Consider the following 24,353-nt stretch of genomic DNA (forward strand, 5'->3'; position numbering starts at 1 on the left):
GGAGGGACTTATCTCAGAAACACACTTAATGAATCAATAATGAATTATTTTATTTATATTTGTTTACTCCACAAACCTGAATTCATACTGGAAAAGAGCACTTATTTCTTAGAAACTCATGGTTCCTACGAACTGTTTGCTAGATATTTTCTCGATGAAAACACCTCGTACCTTTCTATCGACTAACATTTGCCTTAAAATTCATCGCCTGGAGAGAAGTTACAGAACACTCAAAATAAAGCAGGTGCGAATATTTTAAAAATTGACTTTAGGTAGAATTTTAAATACCAATATGTTTTTAAGTAAAAAATTAAGTTTATATATGTGGAATTCGTGGAAATGGTAAGAACTATGTAAAACTTTAATTTTTTTTTTGGAAAAAATTGACGTTTTGTGGATATTTGCTTTGATTTCCTGGACTAAAATATTTGAATAAAAATCTGTGCTTTTAATAAATTTGTTAGATCGATTCTTAGAATGATAACCCCACTAGCATAAAAAACCGATTAAAAACTGAATTATGGATATGTTGAATGTATTTTTGTTTTTAGCTTTAGGTTAAGCAATGTTGGTAAGTTAAAAAAAGTAAATAAATGCATGGCCTGCTATTGTAAAAATCATACAATTTAAAACGCAAATGACCGTTTGTGCAAAATTAATATTGTTGAAATTTCGTTTATAGAGAATCTTTCTTTGGGTAGTTTTGTATTTTCTTTATTTTAATGGCCTTATAAAACTTCAAATATTGTTAAATTTACAATTTTTGTGGACTACGGTATGCTGTAGATGTCGATTAATTTGTGGCGGTGGTATTAAGCACTTGTTCCACCAGATGGAACCGTTGTGCCCTCAGACCGCACTAAAGGGCGTATAGAATGCCGCTCTTCCTATAAAAGGTCGGCAACCCCTTTAGCCCATTACCGTGCACTATGTCGGGATCGATCAGGGCCGTTCCGAAGACTCCAAATCTTGCCCATGTCAAAGCATGGAACTCGGTGAGCAGATGATATGGGCTCTCCTCCCTTTCCATGCACCACCTGCATTCCGGGTTGTCTCCAATGCCTAGCAAGCAAAGATGCCTCCTAAGCTTGCAATGTCCTGTGTAAGCCCTTCTGGGCAGTCCAAGCAGCTCGCTGATCCGAGGGAGGGCGGGCCCCATCTATCATAAGCCTCGCCTGCCTCATTCCCGGAGCAACCCTCCAGCCCACCACGGCCCGTTCTCTCACCCAGGCTTCGAAAGCTCCCCGCCTCACGCACGGTGCGATCACTAAGCGGGGCTCTGGTCCCTTATGTCTGGGCGAAGAGCCCTCCCTGGCTAAGGCGTCCGCTGCCTTATTGTCCCGAATCCCAGTGTAACCTGGGAACCAGACCAACGTGACATTCCTCACGTCGGTCACTTTCCTCAATACCATTTGGCACTCCTTTATCAACAAGGAGCGTGTGCGTACTGACTTTAGCGAAATAAGTGTAGCCCTACCGTCAGAGCAGAAGAATACTCCCGTGCTACCGTGGTTGAGCCGAACCACCTCTCTGGCAGCCATTAATATAGCGAAAATTTCCGCCTGAAACACGGTGCAATACTGACCTAGAGGGGCCGACAAGCTCGATCACATTGTCGAGCAGTACTCTCCAACTCCGGCCAAATCTCCCATTGTGGACCTGTCCATGTGCCAGACAAGCCCATCCCAGGAGCCAATTCTGCCCTTTCTCCACTCTTCCCTTAATGGAAAGCGAAAGGTCCATTTGTCAAAGAAGATTATCTCAGGGATCATGACGTCACTCGACATGTCCATGACACCGCGATCCCCGCGCCAGCCCTCTAAAATGTTGTACGGGTCCCGTTTAAAGGTTCTGTCTCTCCAGAGCCCGCAGCTGGCCAGCCTTACAGCCGTCCTGACCGCCTCCACCCGCACCCGATCCGCCAAAGAGGGCACACCTACCAGAGCCTCTAGGGTCCTCGTGGGAGCCATCTTCATCGCGCCCGTTATGCAGAGGCATGTCAATCTCTGCAGTTTATCAAGAAGTATTCTTGCTGCTGCTCTTTTGGGCCCCGACCACCATGCCACTGCCCTATGCGTGAGCATAGGCACCACCATGGTACCGTAGACCCAATACATGATCTTTGGCCCCAGGAAACAAGTGTCTCCCACCGCTCTCCGGCACGCCCTCAGAGCTCCAAAAGCCGAACTGGTCCTTGATCTTATGTGTTCCTGGAAGGTCAACTTGGAGTCCAACCATTCCCCTAAGTACTTGAAGTTTCCGTTTGCAGAAAGAGGCACTCCATCCATCTAAATGTTGAGGTTACGCTCCACCTTCCTTTCCGTTTCCTGGTGAAGATGACTATCCTCACCTTGCCAGGATTGACAGTTAACTTGCCGTCCCGGCACCATTGTGAGAATCTTGCCAATGCCCCTGCATCCTTCGTCCTCTGTGTCATTATCACAAGGTCATTTGCATATGCCTGAGCATAAACCCTGTGTTCTTCGCTCAGAATATGCAACATCTCGTTTACGACTAGGCACTACAGGAAGGGGGACAAGACCCCTCCCTGTGGACAGCCCCGTGATAAGCCGATGGAGATCTGCTCCCCACCCAGCCTCTGGTCGGTTAGCATGTAGTGGATCCAGTTTACAATGACCATCCCCACTTGAGTACGCTCCACCGCCCTGCAGATCGGGTACAGGCCCGTATTATTGAAGGCCCTTTCGATGTCCGCGAACACGCACACCGACAGCCCTCCCGAGCCCAGATCCCCCTCCAACCTGGAAGTCAGATGGTAAAGAGCCGAGCGCAGACGCGCCAGTTCGGTACGCATGCTGGGTTGGCTTTAATAGGGCTTCCAGCTCCACCCAGTCCTTCAGACACCGATCCACAAGTCTCTCCATAGTTTTCATAATGAAACCGGTGAGGCAAACGGGCCTGTATGACTTCGGGTCCGTGTAGTTGTTCTTTCCTGCCTTGGAGATGAATACTACCCTGCTGTCTCCACAGCTCCGGCACGTATCCACTCGCAATGGAGGCTTGGTCAGGAGAATGGGCCAACGATGTTAATAGCCAACCTCAGCCTACTATGGGTAACCCCCTCCTTGTGGCGTAATCGCTTCTAGGACGACCCCCGGCTTCAGCATTCCCCACTGTGTCCTGTTCGGCGGACCCTGGGAAGTAGTGAGCAACTGTTGTCGTATGTCCGCTGGTCCCGCTGTATAGCCACCGCCAATCCTGCGAACCACTCTCAGTGTTCCCGCCGTGTCACTTCTGAGTACCCTAAGGAGCCTAGCCGCGTCCGGGGTGTTCATTACTTCTTCCCAGTAGCCCCTCCAGGCCCTCCTCTGTGATGCCCGTAGTTCTATTTTGTATTGTCTATGGACCTCCCTATAGAGATCCCAGTCAGTACCTAGGCTGCTGCTTTTCGTTGTGCTGAGCACCCTCCTCCTGAGTCGCTCCAGGGAAGAGCTATACTGAGGAGTCCTCCCCGCTCTATCCGGGCAACTATTCTGGAAAGCCCGTATCATCGCGGAGCTGACGAGGTCGGCGGCCTCGCGAGCGCCAAGCGAGCTTCTCCCTATAGAATTTCCAGTTGTTGTTGTTGTCCGGGGGTTCCTAACTCTAACAGGTTTCAGCACACCCATTTCCAACCTAAAGGTGATATATCTATTCGTGAGAGCCTGGGCTCCCCTATCCACCACCTGGGGACGTGCCTCATGGATTGCTCAATCACAGAGCTTGTGGCGGTGGTCTATGGAGATTTAAAAGAGATAAAAAATGGCGTGATCCTTTATCGCTGAATTTCAAAAAATCCAAGGTATGACTCCCTCAATTTGAAGGTATCAATTTGTGCTGTTGATGCATTTGTTTGTTGCAATGCATTGCTGCTATTTTCGAATTCGTATAATTTACCGTATTTATAAACTGTAACATATTTGTATCTTCAAAAATTATAAATATCTGTTGTGAAATTTATACTTTTAATTTTATTATTTTAATCATGAACAGTTATAAAACAAAAAGGACTATTCAGTGAAATCGGTGAAAATATAGAAAATATATATGTCGTCACAGAATGCACTGTCTAAAAAAAGTATATGATCAAGCCGAACAAATCGTGGATTATCCTTGTCTGTATTCCAGGAATTCAGCTCTACACCGGTATCAGGAAGATAACCAGTCGGTTGAAAAAAGACGCCGGAGAAGCGTTATAGAAATTATTAGTATAGTGAATAGTAGTGGTGTGTAAATAGTTAATGACTTTATTTTGTATGAAATAAATTTTAAGTTCCGTTAAGCCTTACGCGGAGCTGTATATCTAATTTTACCGTCGCGAACCCCACACCTGACATCATTTGTTGCGTTTTGAAATCGGCGGCGTCTGTGATCTCGCTGCGATCTTTGTGTAGCTTCGAGATCCTGGAACACAGACAGGGTTGACATAGGACCGGGCTCAGTCCAATCGACTTCGGTACTGCAAAATCTAGAATCGTCTTTCAAAAATTAAAACCTTAAAGACATACATTAATATGAAGTTCTTTCTTAAAATTATTCCAAGAATAATACACAGACTCAACATTAAGGAACATTCTCTTTATGCATATAATAACAAACATTTTAAGCTACAAGATAATATGACAATAAAGAAGTTCTCCGTGTAAGCAAATCTGTAACAATAAACTCACAGTACTTTTTGCTTTCTATCACCCAAAAAAGTGGTGAGGTCGGATACAATTTTGTACTTTTAACTCTGAGTTGCGCACTGGGGAGCACAAAAGTCACATCAACTGTTTTTAAAGGTTTCGCAACACTGCTGAAATCCCGCGTACCTTTTTAACGACAAATCGAATGTTTAGTATAATCCTACGAACTAAGAAAAATCACAATCTAGAGATTGATCAATTTGTTCCTAGACCTCCACTTGTGGGCTTTGTTTTATTGTCCAGCGGATGTTGATAACGAAATCTTAATCTAATCATGAACAATGTTGGCTTTTCTTGCGGTGCACCTTGCGGAGAAAATATATATCATTGAGTCAGCTCTTTGAAGATGAAGATGGATAGGATGGATATCTGCGAAGACAAAGATTCCCAGCTCATTGAGCATCAACAGCACTAGTTGGGAAAAGGTTACATCAAAATGATATAAAAAAAACACTAACCAGAAAGAATGTCAAAACACCTAAGCGAAATATAGTTTCTTAATTACAACATCAAAAATTTTAGGCAAAAAATTGCAAAAGTAAATAAAAAAAGTATAAAACTGATGAAATTAAAATGATAGCTGTGATAGGACTTCTAATTCTTGCAGGATATAAACACAAAATCCTAGGATAATACAAAATATTTTTTAAAAAATACTAGGGGTGCCCAAAACATACGAAGAATGTCTCCGAAAATCGTTGACGAAAGTTCAGATTCTGATGTAGAATTGTACTTCATATGTATATATATATATATATATATATATATATATATATATATATATATATATATATATATATATATATATATATATATATATATATATATATATATATATATATATATATATATATATATATATATATATATTTGTGTTCGAAGTGTTTTCGGAGCGCGAGCATTGAAGATGCCAAGTGAGATTTTGGCGAAACGTCTGCAGGATTCCAGTCGGATGCAAGATTTGCAGGATTCCAGTCGGAGTTCAATGAGCGAACGGATGATATCCCGGAATATAGTGTCATCATATATATATATATATATATATATATATATATATATATATATATATATATATTTATAAATATAAGATTTTTTCATTATTGTAACATTTAGAACAAAAAGTAATAAAAACTTGATAATGATTATTAGTATTGCTTATTGACACAATTTTTATAAGTTCTCTTGTGTAATTAATATAGCTTTTTCCAAATTGGCTACAAAATGCGCAGTTTTTCGCGACCCCATTTTCGTATTTCACCTGTTTTTCGTGATAAAGTGGTAGAAGTGACAAAGTGCTCATGAAAAAGGAGGGGATAATCAAGATGAGAGCATCGAGAAACTTTTCAAAACCTTTATGCACGCGATAGAGAAAAGGTTCATTGTTAGTTCAGCACACAGGAGGCCGTCTTCCAAATTCAACAACGAGGACGCTGAGACTTTGTCGAGCCGCACCCCGAACGGCAAAGTAAATCAAACTTTTTTATGAGAAACGTCGTCGTCTCTGCATTGATAATTCAATCCCGAAAGACATTGGCATTCGCCGCGTTGTATCAGCCCCACCAGCGCCCTCTCGCAAATAAAATTAAAGATGACACCTTTCGTTGCCTCCGCGTCAGACGAAACTTACATTGAAACATAAGTTTGGATGTTCCGTGTTTGTCGGCTCGAGTTTTCAAACTTTTCGGTTTCGTTCTCTCCTCCTCCTCCTCCTCCGGGCAAAAGTTTTATTTTATATATAGTTGATATTTTCGACTCGGGTGTGTTGTGAAATATGAACCCTGGGGAAATTTTTTTTTTAAAACATTTATGCCACGCGCGGCAATATTGGGAACTCCTTTTATGGTGTTTTCGGTTCCTTGGGGTGAACCGATTTGAATAAATCTCACGGTTAATAGATTGACAGGGTCGATGCGCCATTTTTTGGGGAATTTTGGTGTGTTTATTGATTTTTTTCAACGCCCTACTTCAAAATATGCAGTGATCTAAAGTGCAGAAAGTATCACCTTAAGGTAATAATAATAATAATCTTTATTTAAAATTGTATTAGTATATTACAAAACACAAAAGCACAACGGAAATAGCGTCTAATACCTAGATCTAGAGATGCTATACAATTAACCATAACATATAAAAATTCTTACATTATTTTCTCAAAATAGTTTTTTATTGAGTAAGGTTCTAATTCTATCAGATGTGTCGTAATATTTTTTTAAATCTTTTCAAATTATTTATTGCAGATTCAGTTCGAACATTTTTGGTACTTTAATCTGACAAAAAGTTTTAAATTACTGGGCAAAAACAGTTTTTGTCTACTCCGTATTTTATAATACCCATAACACGCATAAGGATGCGAGAGAATCACTTAAAGGCGTCAACTTAATTATTTACTGCCACGAGCTACTTCGGACATTTCTGTTACTTTAGTCTGACAAGAATGCGTCAATAGTTTACTGTGTTATTCTAAAAGAAATAGCAGATTGCAAACATTTATTTCTTCTAAACTACAAAAGATAGAAACATGATTTTAAGGTTAATGGATCGTGCGTTATACTACAAATGTCAAAATGGTGGCTCATCTCTTGCCACACACGAATCAGGTGGTCTGTGGTTGATTGCAAACATTTATTTCTTCTAAACTACAAAATATAGAAACATGATTTTAAGGTTAATGGATGGTGCGTTATACTACAAATGTCAAAATGGTGGCTCATCTCTTGCCACACACGAATCAGGTGGTCTGTGGTTATGGAATTCACTGGTTCCTTAATTCGATGTCGTAGATCTTCAAGGATGTTAGGCATAGGAGGGATAAAAATACGCTCTTTTACGTAATTTTAGGCTCGGATCTGTGGGAAACGAAACTAACGGGGTAAAATGACACATACGACAAGCTAGATCGGTGTACAATTAGGTATTTTACAAAAGATAACTCCATAACATCGAAACATGTACCGGCCAAGCATGCGCACAGTGTCACTTTATGAAGCCAGTTTCATTTCTCTCTGTCTCGAGCCACTTCGGCAGTTTACGGTACCGGAAACTCTTGAGTTTGGCAGCGACCGGATGTCTTTAAAGTTATGTATTTTAAAAAACTATTCACACTACAAGAATCGCATCAAGTACAAAATTTATTGTCATTTTTATTATGAGAAATGTGAAAGTGACTAAGGCGAGTAAGATTTTACATATGGCTATTATTCAAATTTAGGATTCTGGATCATGGACCTATATGAGTAACATTAATTCTATCCTAAGTTTGGGTGCTCATGAATTTCAAATAAAAAATTGACAATGATACGCTGCAATTTGTTATAAAATTAATTTTGAAATTAGACCCGGACTATATTGAGCCTTTTTTGAAATAAACCAAACTGAAAGGCAGCTGATACGGGACACTTAAGAAGTTGCCTAATTTTGACTAGTTTCGTTATTTCTTTACCGATGTCGGCAACTACTGTAACTCGTTATTTTTAGTCTATTCTGTTTATGCAGGGTGTAATTTTTTTATTATTATTTTATTTTCTATAAATTTTAATTTCAATTTTTCTCTTCTCTTAACTCCTTTTCTCTTGACTTTTTACATTTTATTTAGTCGTTTCACGTAAAAGGCACAGAAATCAACACATCTAATTTTGTTAATGAGACGCTCCTAATAAAATAATACTGCTCTATTTTCTCGACGCTAGTTTTGACCATTTCCTTCACCAGTTTAGTTATAATTTTAAATTAACAAAGGAATTTTATCAAATGGACGTATTTTCACAGTAACACCATGTATCACGACAGTAGCAGTCAACAACTTGATAAAAACACTGTACAGAACCTTTTGCCGAATTCTTCGCCAACTACCTTACACTCATAGGCGGGAAGAAATCTCGAAGTTATTGCTCAAAAATTAATCTTCGGAAAAATTATTGGCGGACATAGTAACTACTTACAAAATATCTGCAATTAAGAGAACATAGGATTGTTCCCGGAACATATCTCAAGGGTAGAAAACAAACGTGTAGGTGCCGTCAAAGAAATAGCTTTCCCGATTTGCGGAAACTAGACACGTTTCGTTTGTCCCGGGTCCCGAAAACTAATCCCTTCTATTAGTCGCATCGGTAGTCAACGGTCGGTGTCGGGAAACATTTAAAAGCGCGGAAAACGTATGCAATTCGAACGGACGGAAAGATTAAAAGGAATTTCCTTCCCTGTTAGGTTACGGCTAATAGATTCCGTCGGGTCCCCGCCTGCATTTTCCGTGTACGAACTTTCGCTGTTTGTTTTTGAACAGTTTCCTCTCAGGCAAAATTTCTATGGACAGGGATTTTAGCCACGTCCAGAATGATTGAGATTACGCTACGTCTATGCTGTGGCAAGATAGATTGTGATCCATTTAACTTGTAAAATTTAAATGTTATTAAAAATTATTCGTTGTCTTCTTTTTTCCCACATGTTCCAAATAAAGTTGCCAGTAGAAAAATTCGACAATTGTTGTTTTAAGTGATACTGTAAATTCGACGTATAGCTTGGACTTTAAGTCGCCTACCTTAAGGTAGTATCCTGGGACCCTTTACTCATCTGACAACGAATAACTTCTAATATCAGAATTATTTTTCATCCACCTTCTTGCGAAATTTAAAACAATCAAAATTGATGAAAAAAACGAATCTACCCGGGGTAGAATCTTCTTTCTCTGCTTACCCATTAATGGATGTTTGCGACCACATTTTCCATTGCTCGTCTATCTCTGGTAATGTGGATCAATATTTGAATGTCACCTATGCCATCTTTCTGAGTCTGAGAACATCTTCGTTTCTCGTTCTGGCTCTCCACGACATCTTAAGCATTCTGCGGTGTATCCACATTTCAAATGCTTTCAATTTGGCTTTTGATCTACACTACTACAGTCTCCCACCATATTAACAATCAGTTGCAAATCATCCATGTGGTCCGCAATCCGCACAGTGTCATCAACATAGCGTATGTTATTTAACCAAACTCCATTGAATGTGATCCCAATTTCTTTGTCCTCAAGCTCCTGACTCCTGAAAAATGGCTTCCAAATATAGGTTAAACAGGCGGCAGTGTACACCTCTGCCTCACACCTCGACGAATTTGGGTTTGTTGGGTAAGATCGTTAGCCCCTCTGACCTATGCAGATTAATGTCTTTTTGATCCAAATCAAGTCTTTTGAGAAGCTGATGTTGCACTTTGTCAAAAGCCTTTTCCTAGTATATAAACACACGTTTTTCCGCTGGTCATAACCATTTTGTACAAATACTTGATTTACAACTAACGCCTCTTTTGTGCCCAGCCCAAATCCAAACTGTGAGTTGCTTATGGCGTTATTGCATTTTCTATACAATCTCTGATGTATTATCCTCACGAATATTTTTAGGGAATTACTCATGAGGCAAATGAATCTATGTTCTTCCCATTTCCGTGCGTTGGTCTTCTTTGGTAGAGGAATATAATTTCAAGATAACTGTTCCGGGTATTACTCAGTAGCATATAGTTGAATAACTTGTACTGCAATGCTGCTCTCGTTTAAAAGTTTTAGGATTTCTGATGGTATCTTATCCTGTCTAACCGTCTTATTATTTTTAGAGATTTGTATAACATTTTTCATCTCTTCTTCAGCAATTGATGGTCCACTAAGATTATTTTTAGTCGGTTTTAGTCGGTCTATTGTCATGAAAGAGATTTTATGAATAGTCCTCCCATATTTTGTACTTTTCGATACCGTAACGGACCGTTTGGTTATTTTCATTGACTAATATATCAAGGCTTCGCTTTTTAAACATTCCAGCGATTTCTTTGAGTCTTTTATGAAGATTGAAATCGTCATGTCTGTGTTGCAGTTGTTTTATTTCGTTGCACTCTCTTATAAGCCATCCTTTTTTTGCAATCTTGATTTCCGATCTTATCCGCTTTTGTAGTTTTTTGTACTGTTCTTTATCATTTTCGAATTTTCTGCCATGAGTAGCAAAATTTCATCTGTCATCTATTTTTGGTTTTTATTTCTAGATCTGTATCCCAGAACATTTTGTGAGGAGACTTTTAGCACATTTGCTATTTCGCCCCATGTTGCGATTGCTCCTATTTTGTGATATAATTTCCGAATTTGCGAATTTAGCTGGTTTTGTTAATTCGGTTTTCATGACTGGGTTATGTAGTTTATCCAATGCCATTGGGCGTCTTGGTGTTTCTTTTGTGGACTTTGAGAGTCACACGGTGATTATGGTCATTAGTAGTATATGATCGATGTATATATCAGCGCCAAGATAAGTACACGCTGTTTTAATAGAAGATGCAATTTTAGTGTTTATAAGGATGTAATCTTTTTTTCTTCTTTCTCTTGTTAGTGACTGTACTTCTTCTAGTTAAGCATTTAGGTCTCCCATTATTATATTGACTTCTTGCTTCTTAGTTAACATCAGTTGCATAGACCTGAATCACATTTAGGTCAACTGGTTTGGCTTTAATTTTTATCATGACAATGTGATCTGAATAAGGCACGAAATTCACAACTGAATTCAACAGACTCTTCGAAATCATCAATCCCACACCATTTCTGTGATTTCCATCCTCACTACCAGAGTAGTAAAAAATTTCGTTTTGGCAGTACATGTTGCGCGGTCTGGCCGTCTAGTTTCTGCGACTCCCAAAATGTCCAGTTTCAGTTTGTTCATTTCTTGGGCAAGATTTGCTAATTTCCCAGCTTCGTGTGTTCCAAGTTCCAATCCTTATAGGTTTACGTAGGTTGAGTCTTTTTACTGAAACATTCAAGTCAGTCCAACCCGGAGATCCGATCGGGGAACTATTTACACCTTATTAAAATGTTGAGTTGAACGTATTCATGTGCTTCTCTTGGGAAAAATAACTAGGTGGTTTCCCGTTACCTTTCTAGTATGCCTGCAGATCGATGCATCTTCCCAGGGTCTAGCAACTTGGAGCCTTAATGAGAATTGGGTGTCCTTTGAGGACCATTTATCGCCGCTACGCACCGAAAAAAGGTACTACCTCTAAAGCGCCACCCCTTCACCCCCGGGGTAGAATAATCAACTGAATTTAAAAATCCAACAAAATGTGTGCATTTAAAACTTGAATATCGTCATTTCTGTTCAAACCTAGAGTCATAAATTACCAAAAAATTGTGCAGTTAGCGTATATTAAACTACAAAAATTTCAAATCCCTACCGGAAACTACATAAAGTCACCACTTTCTGGTGTCACCGATATTGTTTTGTAAATAAATCTAGATTATTGATAAAGATAAATTAATTTAAAATAAATAAAATATAAACACTTAAGTGCTTACCAAAGATCTATTCATCATTTATGATTACATGTATAGTGATTTTCCTTACCTAACAATTTCAAGATAAAAGCTATATAACAAAAGCAAACGGCGCGCACTGCATCGACATTGTCAAACTCAGAACCTATAATTTAAAGCAACTGCAAGAATCTAACGCAAACGGCAATTTAGATTCTATACTAAGCTTCGTAAATACTTATAAGGGGTGTTTTTTTTCGATGTATAGAATTTTAAGTTGCAATAAAACAACGATGGATTATTTGATTGACATGAATTTTATTTATCCGAAAGATATTCTTGTGGCATTACATTTTAAATATGATTTCTGGCATATGACCGCCACGGCTGGCGCGGATGTAGTCCAATCTGGACGTCCAATTTTCGATGACTTTTTCCAACATTTGTGGTCGTATATCGGCAATAACACGGCGAATGTTGTCTTCCAAATGGTCAAGCGTTTGTGGCTTATTCGCATAGACCAATGACTTTACATAGCCCCACAGGAAGTAGTCTAGATGTGTTAAATCACAAGATCTTGGAGGCCGATTCACAGGTCCAAAACGTGAAATTATTCGGTCACCAAACGTGTCTTTCAATAAATCGATTGTGGCACGAGCTGTGTGACATGTTGCGCCGTCTTGTTGAAACCTCATCTCCTGGACATCATGGTCATTCAATTCAGGTATGAAAGAGTTAGTTATCATAGCTCTATACCGATCACCATTGACTGTAACGTTCTGGCCATCATCGTTTTTGAAGAAGTACGGACCAATGATTAAACAAGCCCATAAAGCGCACCAAAGTGTAAGTTTTTCTGGATGTAACGGTGTTTCGACATACACTTGAGGATTAGCTTCGCTCCAAATGCGACAGTTTTGTTTGTTGACGTAGCCATTCAACCAGAAGTGCGCTTCATCGCTAAACAAAATTCGCTTATGAAAATCGGGAACAACGGCAATCTCGTTTTGGGCCCATTCGACGAATCTGCTCCTTAATTGATGATCGTTTGGCTTCAATTCTTGCACGAGTTGGATTTTGTAAACACGTAAACCAAGACCCTTCCGCAAAATCTTCCATAAAGTGGATGGACACAGATCCAATTCCTGTGCTCTATGGCGGATGGACTCATTCGGGTCTTCCTCAATGCTACGCTCTATAGCAGCAATAGCTTCTTCTTTATGCACCGTATGGCGTCTCTGGGGATGCGAGTTAACAATAAGAGTAAACGTGGTGCGAAAACGTTCCATGGTTAATCGAATTAACTGCTCTGATGGACGATTTTGTCGACGATAAAATGGACGTAGTGCGCGATACGTATTCCGCATAGAACCATTATTTTCGAAATAAAATTGCACTATTTGCAAGCGTTGTTCAGGCGTGAGTTTATTCACGATGAATTGCCAAACCAAACTAAGAATAAATCACTTGACAGCTGTTAAATCGGTAGCCATATTGAACAGTAATGCCAAGTTAAAGTTCTATACATAAAAAAAACACCCATTATTTAAAAAATGAAAAACGCAAATATAAAGTTTTGATCTAGGTGAAAATGATATATAACCAAAAAACTATCAACGACTCTTTTCTAAAACTTAGAAATAACGCCACAGTCCATTTTTATTACAATTAATTGGAAATAAATACCTTCCTTACCTTACATTATCTATATTTAAAAATTTGCAGTTAACGGTTCTTAAAACTCAAAAATAGTTTAATGTCTCTAAGCCACCATGACCATCACAAGTTGCTTTTTGATGTTTTACAATAACAAACCAACAAGCCCCAATTTGTTTACCGCCACGAATTTCTTATAGTGTTTATTTTAATTAATTATTTAATTAATTGTCTTTCTTATAAATTGTTTATAATATATTATTATTTTTTGAGTTTTTTTCTGATTTTTGCAAAGAAAATCCACTTTTTTGCCATTTCCAGATGAAAATAAAATATATTTTTCTTATTCGTCAAACGTTTAATCCGAACGTTTGATTCGATTATCTGCCTGGCCAAAGAGGGGGCTGGAAAATGCACGATTTTAATTAAAATCTTAATGATCTTTAATTCGCTTTTTTTTTCGTACTGTACGAAATGAAATTCGTCCGTTCGGGATTTTTTTTAAAAACCCTGCCGCGTGCATTTTCGCTTAATTATGGCAATTGATTTACAACACAGGCATCTGGCCGCGAGTGCTCACGCCGCCATGAAATTGAATTAACGCGTTTTGTTTCGGTCTTTCGTAAATTTATACGTTTAAGTTTTCCTCTCGCGCGCGCATGACTCACCACGAAACATATTCAATCCCATTAAGCACTGCGAGCGGACTTCGTTTCATTTTTTTATAGGCTGGTTTGAAGAAGAAATCAGACAGATGTGCTACACCCATTGCCAGATGTCGGCAATGAGAGAAGGATTAGATTCCTCCGGCCCAACACCTTGTGATAGAAAAATTTTAGAATAGAAAAAGACGCTTGGTAGTGGGGCTTCTTGTAATTTCTCTTGCTCTTTAATCGATTAGTTTATTTACAGACATAATTATTAAAGGATTACACTTACATATTTTCATTTATTGATCAATTAAGTATTTGTAAGAAATAAAATTTGATGTACTTAGAAATTCGACTTTAAAGTTTTAAAAAATATATTTTTTCAGGAAACATTAGCTCGCATTTATTTTTTTATATATACACATTTTACTATTAAATTATACCATAAAACCAAAGCGCTGTTTTTTTTATTTGTCAATTCCCCCAGCCGCTTAGATTTGCGGAGTAACCAAAACAAGATTGAAGACCGTGGTGTCAGGTGTGGGGTCATCTGGAAATAACTAATTTACCAAAAAAATGTAGGCACCGAATCGTTGATTCTTCTACTTGTTCACGGAAAATATTCGGCATTTTGGATTTTCTCATGTATATGTTATCCATTTAATACAAACAACTTGATGCTTGACTCAGGGTCCCTTGTTTTTGATATTATTTTTACATGATATTGGAACCAGTTTTTCGGACTCTCGCTATGTGTATTTATTATATGCTTAATATATTTCCGTTGGACACAGTAAAATTGCAGGAAGACTTAAACAACAGATTTTCTGAGTAAATGTTGATAAATTTCACTGTAAAGTTTTTTCCAAACTAAACTTTTCGAGAAATCCAAGTATTAATTTAAAATTAAACAATATTCAATTATATCCTGTTAATGTTGTTAAAAATGTAGGGGGTATTCTGGGCTCTAAACCGTTGTTCGAGTCCCATATCATTGAGAAAGACAATAATAATAGACGGTAAACAAAGACAATTCCACTCTTATAATGAGAATTAAACTATGCGGGCCTGGAGTTACTGAAGTTCAGAAGGCAGTATTTTGATAGTTTCTTTGTAAATAAGATAGTAAATGACCAGATTGATTTTGAGTTTTATGTAAACTATATTCTCTTTTTTAGCCTGTTTAATGTTAGCAGACTAATTTTCAGTGTTCCATCATTGACAACTAATTATCTTTCTTACTCTCCCTTTACACGATGCATGCGAGTATATAACAGTATTGTGGAAGATAATAGTAGTATTCGCATTCTTAACATTAATTAAAAAGTTATTAGGAACGACATTTGTATAACATTTCTCTATTTCGCGTGTTCATCGGCTTTGTTATTTGCACTTGCAGTTATATTTTACTGTTCTTTTCGTTTTTCGTACCTCTACCGACTTTGTAAATATTCTATTTTTTTTCTAATTCTTGTAGTACTATAATTGGTCTGCTCCCAGCAGTCTGTTGAGTAACTTTGTTTGTATGAAAATATAAAAAACCACGTTGCTATCATTCACATCCATTTTTTTTTTGGAATCCCACCCTGTTTGGAAGTAATTGTCCTTTAAAAATAATAACTTTTAATTAATGTCCTATACTGAATTATGCAGTTATATTAAAAATTTTATATATAGACGAATTCTTTTGTTTTCCGTGGAATTTAATCTAGTTTAATGGACGAATTTAAAAAAAAAATAATGAAAAAAAAATGTGGGGGTGACGCAAAAATAATGTTGACCCTGGAATTAACTTATCGAATTCTTTTTTACGTATAGCACTCGTTAAGGGTATGTAAATTGTTATTACACTGTAGACACGTCGGCCTATAGCTTCCATAAAATTGTATGGTTTAAGGAATAATACGTTGTTTGAAAATCATTTACTAAACGCTGAAATATTCATTATGCTGCCAGTCAGGGATTCCCAATTTTTTGACTAAATTTGTTTTAATAACATCAAGAGAAATATGCCCTAATAATTTATTATAGTTGTGGTTGTCTATAGGCAGCGACACTTTGCCGTGGAAATTTCCTTTGTCCCTTTCATTAAAAGAGAAAAACGCAACCTCAGTTTTATTCTTCGTTTGTTTACCGCCGAATAACGAACGACTTCCTCCAGTGGGGATTTCTTCGAAATTCCCCCCGAGGCCCAACCGACAACTCGAAATAATGATCCGGCGTTTAGAAATAAAACGTTCCCATGTTCAATTGGTTTGATTATTACGAACGATAACGCCGATCTTCTAAACGTGGTGGATTATCGATCGAACACATACGTCGGATTTAACCCAGTTGCAAAATAAAAATCTACGAGAATGACAGAGGTATCTCCAAAAATTGGAAAATTCCAACTTGATATATCCAAAATTTATTTATTGTCAATTTATTTTTAAATTTCATCAGTGACACCGATAGTAAAAGCGGCAATATTAATAATAATATTAAAATAGTATTTTATTGAGAATTGAGATACATAATATACATAATACATATATATTATGTATACTATCATACTATACAATATTAAAATCTTAAAGGGTGAAGTCTAGCTGACTAAGTCAGCTACTCAACATGAACTCAACACAATTAATCTATATATTATACACCTTTTTGACAATACAATTTGTAACAAGAGAACCCGTAGTAAAGAAAAACAAAATATAAACAGAAGAAAGCAAGTAATTATAGAAATATTTATGTGATTAATTAAACGATCAAAACCCCAATCAGCACTTTTTTTTATCTAATAACACCTCTTTAATGTTCTTTCGGAACAGTTTTAAAGATGATTACGCATTACGCATTACAGGTAAACCCCCACTCATATTGAACAGATCTGTGTCGAGGTACAGTTAGCATATTCTCCTTAATATTTACGTTGTGGGTTTCACACCACAAAACTAGCTTATCTTTACGAGGCAATATGACAATGAAGACATAATATATGACACATAGAGTTTTTACCTCACTTTCAAGTTCAATACATGCTTATTCGCACATAAAGCCTTAAGTAAAAGGTTCACGTCCACCGTTACTCCTAAGTTTTTGAGCTTCATAGCAAACGACAAGGGTTCCCCATTTATCTCGGGTCGCGATTAAAGAGTGGCACCTGAGTTTTAGCCCCATTTAATCTTAAAACATGTCTCTCACTATAAGTAAAAAACTTGCTGCAGATCGAAATGAATATCTGCTTCGACTTCATCATAATGGGACTGAGATTGGCAAAACTGCTGCGAGGTACCCAAATCAAATATATATACAGTAAAAATAATAGCAGCCCTAAGATTGACCTTTGAGGCAGCCCTGACACCACTTCACCAACTTGTCTTCCATTTTGCAAGTAGTTGCAAAAGAAGGTCAGTATATGATCAGGGAGTTCAAAGTCTTGCAATTTAGCTCATAAAATGGAACGAATAAATAATAATGAATATACTAACAAAAATTACATAAAAATTTTGGTATCATATTTTACTCACTACTTACTAGTTTTTTCGATATGCGCAAAAGGCGTTAATTAATTGAATGCCGATACTTACAGTGTCTATATTCGAATTACTCACCATTTTAGTAAACCTAATAGAATATATATTAATTTAAAAAATGTTTTTTATTAATACACCTACAAAAAGTTACGTTAAAATTTAGTCTCCTTTTTTAAAGTTGGTCACAGCACTTGACAAACTTTTCAACAAACAACAAAACGCTAAACAAATATAGTATAACCCAAAATACAACATTGTCGAGTTCCTTAATGTGAGCTTTGCAAAAATTTGGACCAAGAATCTGATGGTAATACGTGCTGTTTTTTAGTCCACATCATTCGAGAAATACATTGAAAGTCAAAAAAATATAAAATGTAAAATACATTCATTGTATAAAGCGAATAGAAAGTCAAATAAAAAGTCAGACACTGTAACCCACTTTTAAGGGTGTGAATCGTTGGTCACAAAATTTTATATCTTTAAGATAAAAAATAACTTTCTTACCGCAATTTTGTTATTACTCTCGATATTTGGTTGAATTATATTACACAATATTTTAACATTAATTCGTATTTTTGTTTCACCAGTGATGTCCGTACGGAGAATATTTTAAAAGGAAAAGGTGGTCTGGCAATGCTTTTTCGAAAAATGAAAACAATTTTTAGAGCCTTCATTTTTAGTGCAAATATAGCCAATTAGATTGACTTACTTTCGTACGATGCAGTTTTATCGGGTAGAGGAATAAGAATTAAAAAAAATTATTGAATTCATTGAGACGACTTTTTATATTTTGTTGAAATTTGGTGGACACGTACTGGTGTCAGCATTGTTCTTGGGACAAAAATTAATTTTCTCACATACTCATAATATTGAATAGAAAATAGGAAAAAAAAAGGTATTTTTTTAAACTTTAACACCTTTAACATACCTTGATTTTAATTCTTCTTTTTAAAATCCCACCCTTAGGTATCGGTACTCAAAAAATAAATAGTGCCTCCAAAAACACAAATTTCTAACACTGGTACTACTGGAATATTTTAATTAAAACTTGCCACTAATATTTGGCCATTTATCCAACTTTGGAAGTTACAGTGTATATCAATGGTCTTTTGCGACACTAAAAAGATAAAAAAGAATTATGATAGAAATTTTTTCGTAGAGTTCATTGGCGTGTACAAAAAAATGCAGTACCCAATTAATAAATTTTTATCTTTTGAGTCATATATAACAAGAATTTTGGGTTATTTAATGTTTAATTCAGTTTACTATCTTTTATCAGTGTATGAAATTTCCCCTTCGACTAAAATTGTGTGTAAGTAATAAATTAACTGTGTAGGTAGTTTCAGATTAAATTTTGGAATCGGAGGTTTGGAGACAAAAGAAAATCGCACAAGGTTCTACGGGTCGCCAGAAGCAGTTCTCGATGTTCTTTAAAACAAAAAGCGAATGTTTCGATTATATTTAAAAAATAAAGTTTTTCCGTATCTCCTAGCCTAAGTTCCAGTTGTCGCATTGGATTAACCTCCATGTTCATTTTTCAATGATGTTGGAAGATCTAAAAAACGATTTCGAAGTAGCCATTTCCAGAGAGTGCCGGTGTTCTTTATGCTTTTTACAAAATTCTCGTGTAAATTAACTCTGATGATTATCACATTTGACGTATAAATTTCGCAATACAAATAATAACATAAAACGCGGTCGGTAAAATCAAAGTTCAATAGCAATTACTTTTGTTTGGCATCGCATTGTTTTACAGATTTTAATTATAACCGTATTAAAAGCAATTATTCGTCGGGGTTTTCGATACACCCGATGAGAAATTTATTGCTTTGGTTTTTGATATTGCCACTGCCATAACGGTGTTTTATTTTAATGAGTATCGATATCTGCCAGGCCATACCGGGCCGCGAGAAATTTACATCCGTTTATGGAAACTTGAAATAAAAATATTGCAAGATACTTTAAATTCATTCCGCATAATATATTCAGAAGTAGGGAATAATTTAAACGTATTTGAGCACTCCAATTTATCTAATAGCTTTTTCATGAATATAATGATAACTTGTTACCTTAAAATATACGATTAATACTTTTTGACATTTGGCATACTGCTATTATTTGAACACCCGGTATAATCTAGTTTTTGTCACACGCCTCGAGTAAAAGCAAGTCGAATCGATTTTCCTCACGTACTAATTGATCGAGCCGAGTTTAACAAGTTCTTTGCACTTAAAAGTTTAACACAACATAATTTCTACAAGTGGCCCCGGTATAATGACCCTCGACTTTGATTGAATTGCACCAATAATAGAGGCGAAATCGAGTTACAAGAGTGGCAGTCGGAGGAAAACTCGACGAAAAGGTGCATTATTGCCAGCAAGTACTTTCCGGACTAGAAAACGATGTTCAATCTAGACCATCAATTTAATTTTTCAACGAATTTAAAATTTACCTGAAGTTTAGGTAGGCAAATCGACGAATGATGTGGAGTCCATATAAAAAGAATCTAAAGATTGACGAATAATTTTGGAAACAATATCTATGGTGCTGTGGTGGAGTGTTTTTGAAAGTAGGTATCCTAGGTATCCGAAATTTTTTTATTGTAAAATTTTAATTTTATTATACAGGGTGATTCATTTATAATTCGAAAAACCATATTTTCCGCAGACAACTGGTACGTGATATTGCTCTGTTATCTGCCTAAGTGTCTATAGATAACGCGGTGTTTTTTTGGTAATGCGCAATATAGGGATTCCATTGACTTTAAAAGGGCAATTGTGCAGTTTTATATGTATTATAGCAGTTCCGCTAGTGGTGTAGAAGAAGTGCCAATCAGCAACATGCCTTGTCGTATTCCTCTAAGTATTGTAAGTATTGAACAAAAATAATTTTTAATTTTTTAAATAAATCCTTATTTTAACTAAGCATATTTTAACTATTTGAGATTACGGTTCCACTATAGAGGGATAAACAATGTAGATACTGTATTTTGTGTGGAGCAGTTGTGGAAACAAAATAATAAAATTCTGGAGAGAGATAGACGTTTCTTTTCATGAATTCATATTTGTTCGCAATGGCAGTCGATAACATTCCGTAAATAATCACGCAAGTACTTAAAGTTTTGAATGACATGAATTCAGTTTTTCGGATTTTTCCCCTGAACATTGGAATGCTAATTTGTTGTTGCGATGATTCTGGAAAGGATATAAACGGTTGGTAAAAATTAGGTTTTATTTAGACAATAAACCTGTTATTATAAATTATACTCCCTTCAGATCCGCTACTACCCTATCTATACTGCTGAGTATATCTCAGAAGTCCTGAATAAAAAAGGACGGAAATCCAGAATGCCTTGGACCAAACTGATCACCAATTATTACTGCAGCTGCAGAACATTTTGTTGAATATATATGTCAAGAAAGTGTTCCTATATAGCATGTAATTTATTTTTTACGAAAAAGAGAAAAACGCGAGCTTTAAAATGATTGACACGGCTAATCCCTACTGACTAATTTAGGCAATATTATGAGCTTTTCTATTTGCCGATTTTTATTAATGATGAATGATGCGCGTTATACTCAAAAATTCCAAAATGTTTCATTTTGATGTTGTTTGCTCGTCGACAATAATATTGCGATCACAATTTTTTTGTTGTACGCTAAAATGTCGTTATTTACTCCATTAGACACGGTTGTTTGCTACTAAAAACCAATGATAAAAATGGCCGGTTTGCTTGCAATTACATAAACTTTATTACCATTTATATGACTGCCGTAATGTTTACCCGGAAACCCAGGAATGTGTAACAGAAATTTTAACTTAAATACGAAAATGAATAATGGGTCATTTAAATAATAGACATTTTATAAAAACGAAATGAACAATTAAATTTATGATTAAGAACAAAAAATTAAGAACGTGATACAAAATATAAAAATTTAGTTTATTAAACGTGTTGCATAATATACTATTTAATTGCTAACTGATTTTTATGATAATAAAAAGAATAATAATTTTATTGCTAATTGATTGTTTGGTTAGAAGTTATTAATTTCTGTTTTAGTTGTTAATTATTATATATTTATAATTATTTTATTTTTTATAAACGCACCGCTAGAATCTATCACTCCGGATAATTACAAAACAAAATTCTTTAACAAGTGAGAGTAAAGTAGCCGAGAGGAACAGAGATGCCGTCTAATAAATATTTCGTTATTAATTTCGAGAGATCGTGAAGGTCCTAAGACCGGATAATGTTACGGAATCAAGGTCTTAAGTTATAAAAATAAATGATGGGCTCCAGTTAGAGATTTAACGGCTAGAAGCACCACGCCATTTTTTCAAGTCGACTTTTGTAGCCGAGAGATAATTCTTTAATAATGCTTTAATGATAATGGCAACACTTCTATTGTTATAAATTTGTAGATACATTAATGTAAAATTTGCCCTCACCAGGACACCACTGTGGCAAAAGGAGTGAATTGTTGTTACACAAAAAGCTGCTAAATTTAAACAAATTCGGGCAAAGTATGTTAATATGAAATATTAATTAAAACCATTGACAACTTCTAACTTGAAATCTGGATAAACAGTGTCTTAGAATTGACGGTGAGGATTTTAAGAGCACTTTTATAATTTTCTTTTTAATATATGTATGTGTCCCAAATTGATTTGTGTTCAATTTGACATTTGACTGCAAATAAGCATGCCCAGCTTTATGGCTATCTTCCTTGAGATCAGCTTCCACTTTAAATCGCATTTCAATTACAAAGGTCCAACGACACCATTCTAGTTCACCCTGTACTTATACATACGTTACTTCACCAAACTGTCTCGCGAACAACAATAGGCAATCTAATCCTTCCAATCTCATTTAAAACGTTCAACTTATCTATTTGTAATGCATTCGGAGTGATAAATAACGGAATCTAGGTTACGTTTTCGAGTGATATACTATTCACAAACATGTTCAGAGTTAATATATTGAAAAATGCTTTTATCTAATACGATTTGAATAATACATACTAATGTCGTTGGATGTGGATAGCTGCCGAAAAATTTTCGATCCGAAATCTACAGTTTTCAGGAAGGCGTTATAAATTTTCTACCAAAAACTATTAGAATCTTTCAAGCAGATAAATGTATTTATATTGAATGTGCAGGCTGAATACTTTTAACGAGCCTTTTCATAGGAGATAAGCGGCAACTTGTGGCACAAAATCTTCCATAGTCAAAAAACCACAACGATTTTCGAAAACACCCTACAAACGGTAAAAAATGTCCATGTGCGCGTTTTATCCTGTTTTTGAATTAAAATTGAGCCGAGACACCAATATCTGGTTCCGTCTATTGTCATTAGAAAGGGTTTGTCTTTAAAATTGGCCAATTGGCCATCTTGTTTATTGAATGCTTTTCGATTTGGTCAGTTTGGTTAATCTGCATTTAGTAATATTGTCGCTACATTTAATGCATAAAACAAAAATTTTTGAAATAGGTCCAGTTTATTTTGTTTCGTTAAATTCAGTAATCGAGAGAAATTTTGTTGAAAATTTGTGCAGGCCTGCGGGGTCGTCGTAATGAAATAAGCGTTTGAAAATATGAGTGTCACGCATATTATAAAATTCGATATTTGGATCCAAAACAAAAATTTATTTACCAAACATCAAATTAAAAGTTTTGTAAAAAGCATTACAGTAGAATGTGGAAGTTTTTTTGAAAAATTAACAAGTCTTTATGTAGAGGATATCAAGCGCAAATGCAGAAAGTTAGATCACCGGCATGAGGCCGAAAACACTTGTCACTGTGGTTCTTCCTTACATTCAAAACGTTACTGACCATATATCAAAAGTTTTAAAGAGGTATATCGTCAAAACCAGATTTACCACTTGTCCAAAAATCTGTCAGCGTCTTCGGTCCGTCAAAGACAAAATTCCATTTGAGATGCCAGGAGTTTACAGCATTCCATGCATATCCGGCCATACATTGGAGAGACCGGACGAAAAATATCAACTAGACACACTCATGAAACCGGACATAAAATTTTATTCGATGAAACTAAAATTCTTGCATGTAATCAGTTCTTCTACCAACGAAAAATCCGAGAGTCTATAGAAATCTATAAACCTAACAACCTTAACCGCGACTCAGGTCTCTACCTGTCACCAACATGGGAATCAGTCATCCGAGACGGTGTTTATGCAACTCATTTAGCTCCACCCCCCTCAAACAATATATAAGCAGGTACAGAGTAAAATACGAGCCAGTTTCAGTCAAGCTCTGAAGAAGTCAACAGGATGGTTGGCGAAACGTCAGCAAGTTCGACTCAGCAAAAACCGGCGCAGGAGGAATCCAGAACTTTTGTAAAAAGCATTATTCTACGGATATTCATAACATAAATATACGTCGACAACATTTGTTAACTGTAACTAAGCAGGTTTTATTTTATCCATTGGTTAATTTGTTAGTATGTGGGCAATAATGATGTGCACTTCTTCAGAGAAATACACAAAATTGTTAACGGATTAAAACTAAAAAAATCACCTGGATTTGAATAAATAAGCAATGAAAT

The 24,353-nt window shown here is 36.3% G+C and overlaps 2 protein-coding genes across 2 annotated transcripts; both read right to left on the reverse strand.

Moving 5' to 3' along the window:
- Positions 1-793: 793 nt before the first annotated feature.
- LOC132698645 (uncharacterized) lies at positions 794-2,437 on the reverse strand. The gene is made up of 5 exons (XM_060664838.1): positions 2,351-2,437; positions 2,116-2,288; positions 1,635-2,070; positions 1,176-1,562; positions 794-859 (listed from the first exon to the last, which is right to left on the reverse strand). Exons 1-5 carry the CDS (start codon positions 2,435-2,437, stop codon positions 794-796), a joined length of 1,149 nt encoding a protein of 382 aa, XP_060520821.1.
- An 84-nt stretch (positions 2,438-2,521) lies between these two features.
- On the reverse strand, positions 2,522-4,337 carry LOC132698646 (uncharacterized). The gene is made up of 4 exons (XM_060664839.1): positions 4,314-4,337; positions 3,080-3,686; positions 2,812-3,007; positions 2,522-2,762 (listed from the first exon to the last, which is right to left on the reverse strand). Exons 1-4 carry the CDS (start codon positions 4,335-4,337, stop codon positions 2,522-2,524), a joined length of 1,068 nt encoding a protein of 355 aa, XP_060520822.1.
- Between the last annotated feature and the right edge of the window lie 20,016 nt (positions 4,338-24,353).

Source organism: Cylas formicarius, unplaced genomic scaffold (genome assembly GCF_029955315.1).
Source record: "Cylas formicarius isolate icCylForm1 unplaced genomic scaffold, icCylForm1.1 PGA_scaffold_2__14_contigs__length_35257938, whole genome shotgun sequence".
In the NCBI taxonomy this organism is placed as follows: domain Eukaryota; kingdom Metazoa; phylum Arthropoda; class Insecta; order Coleoptera; family Brentidae; genus Cylas; species Cylas formicarius.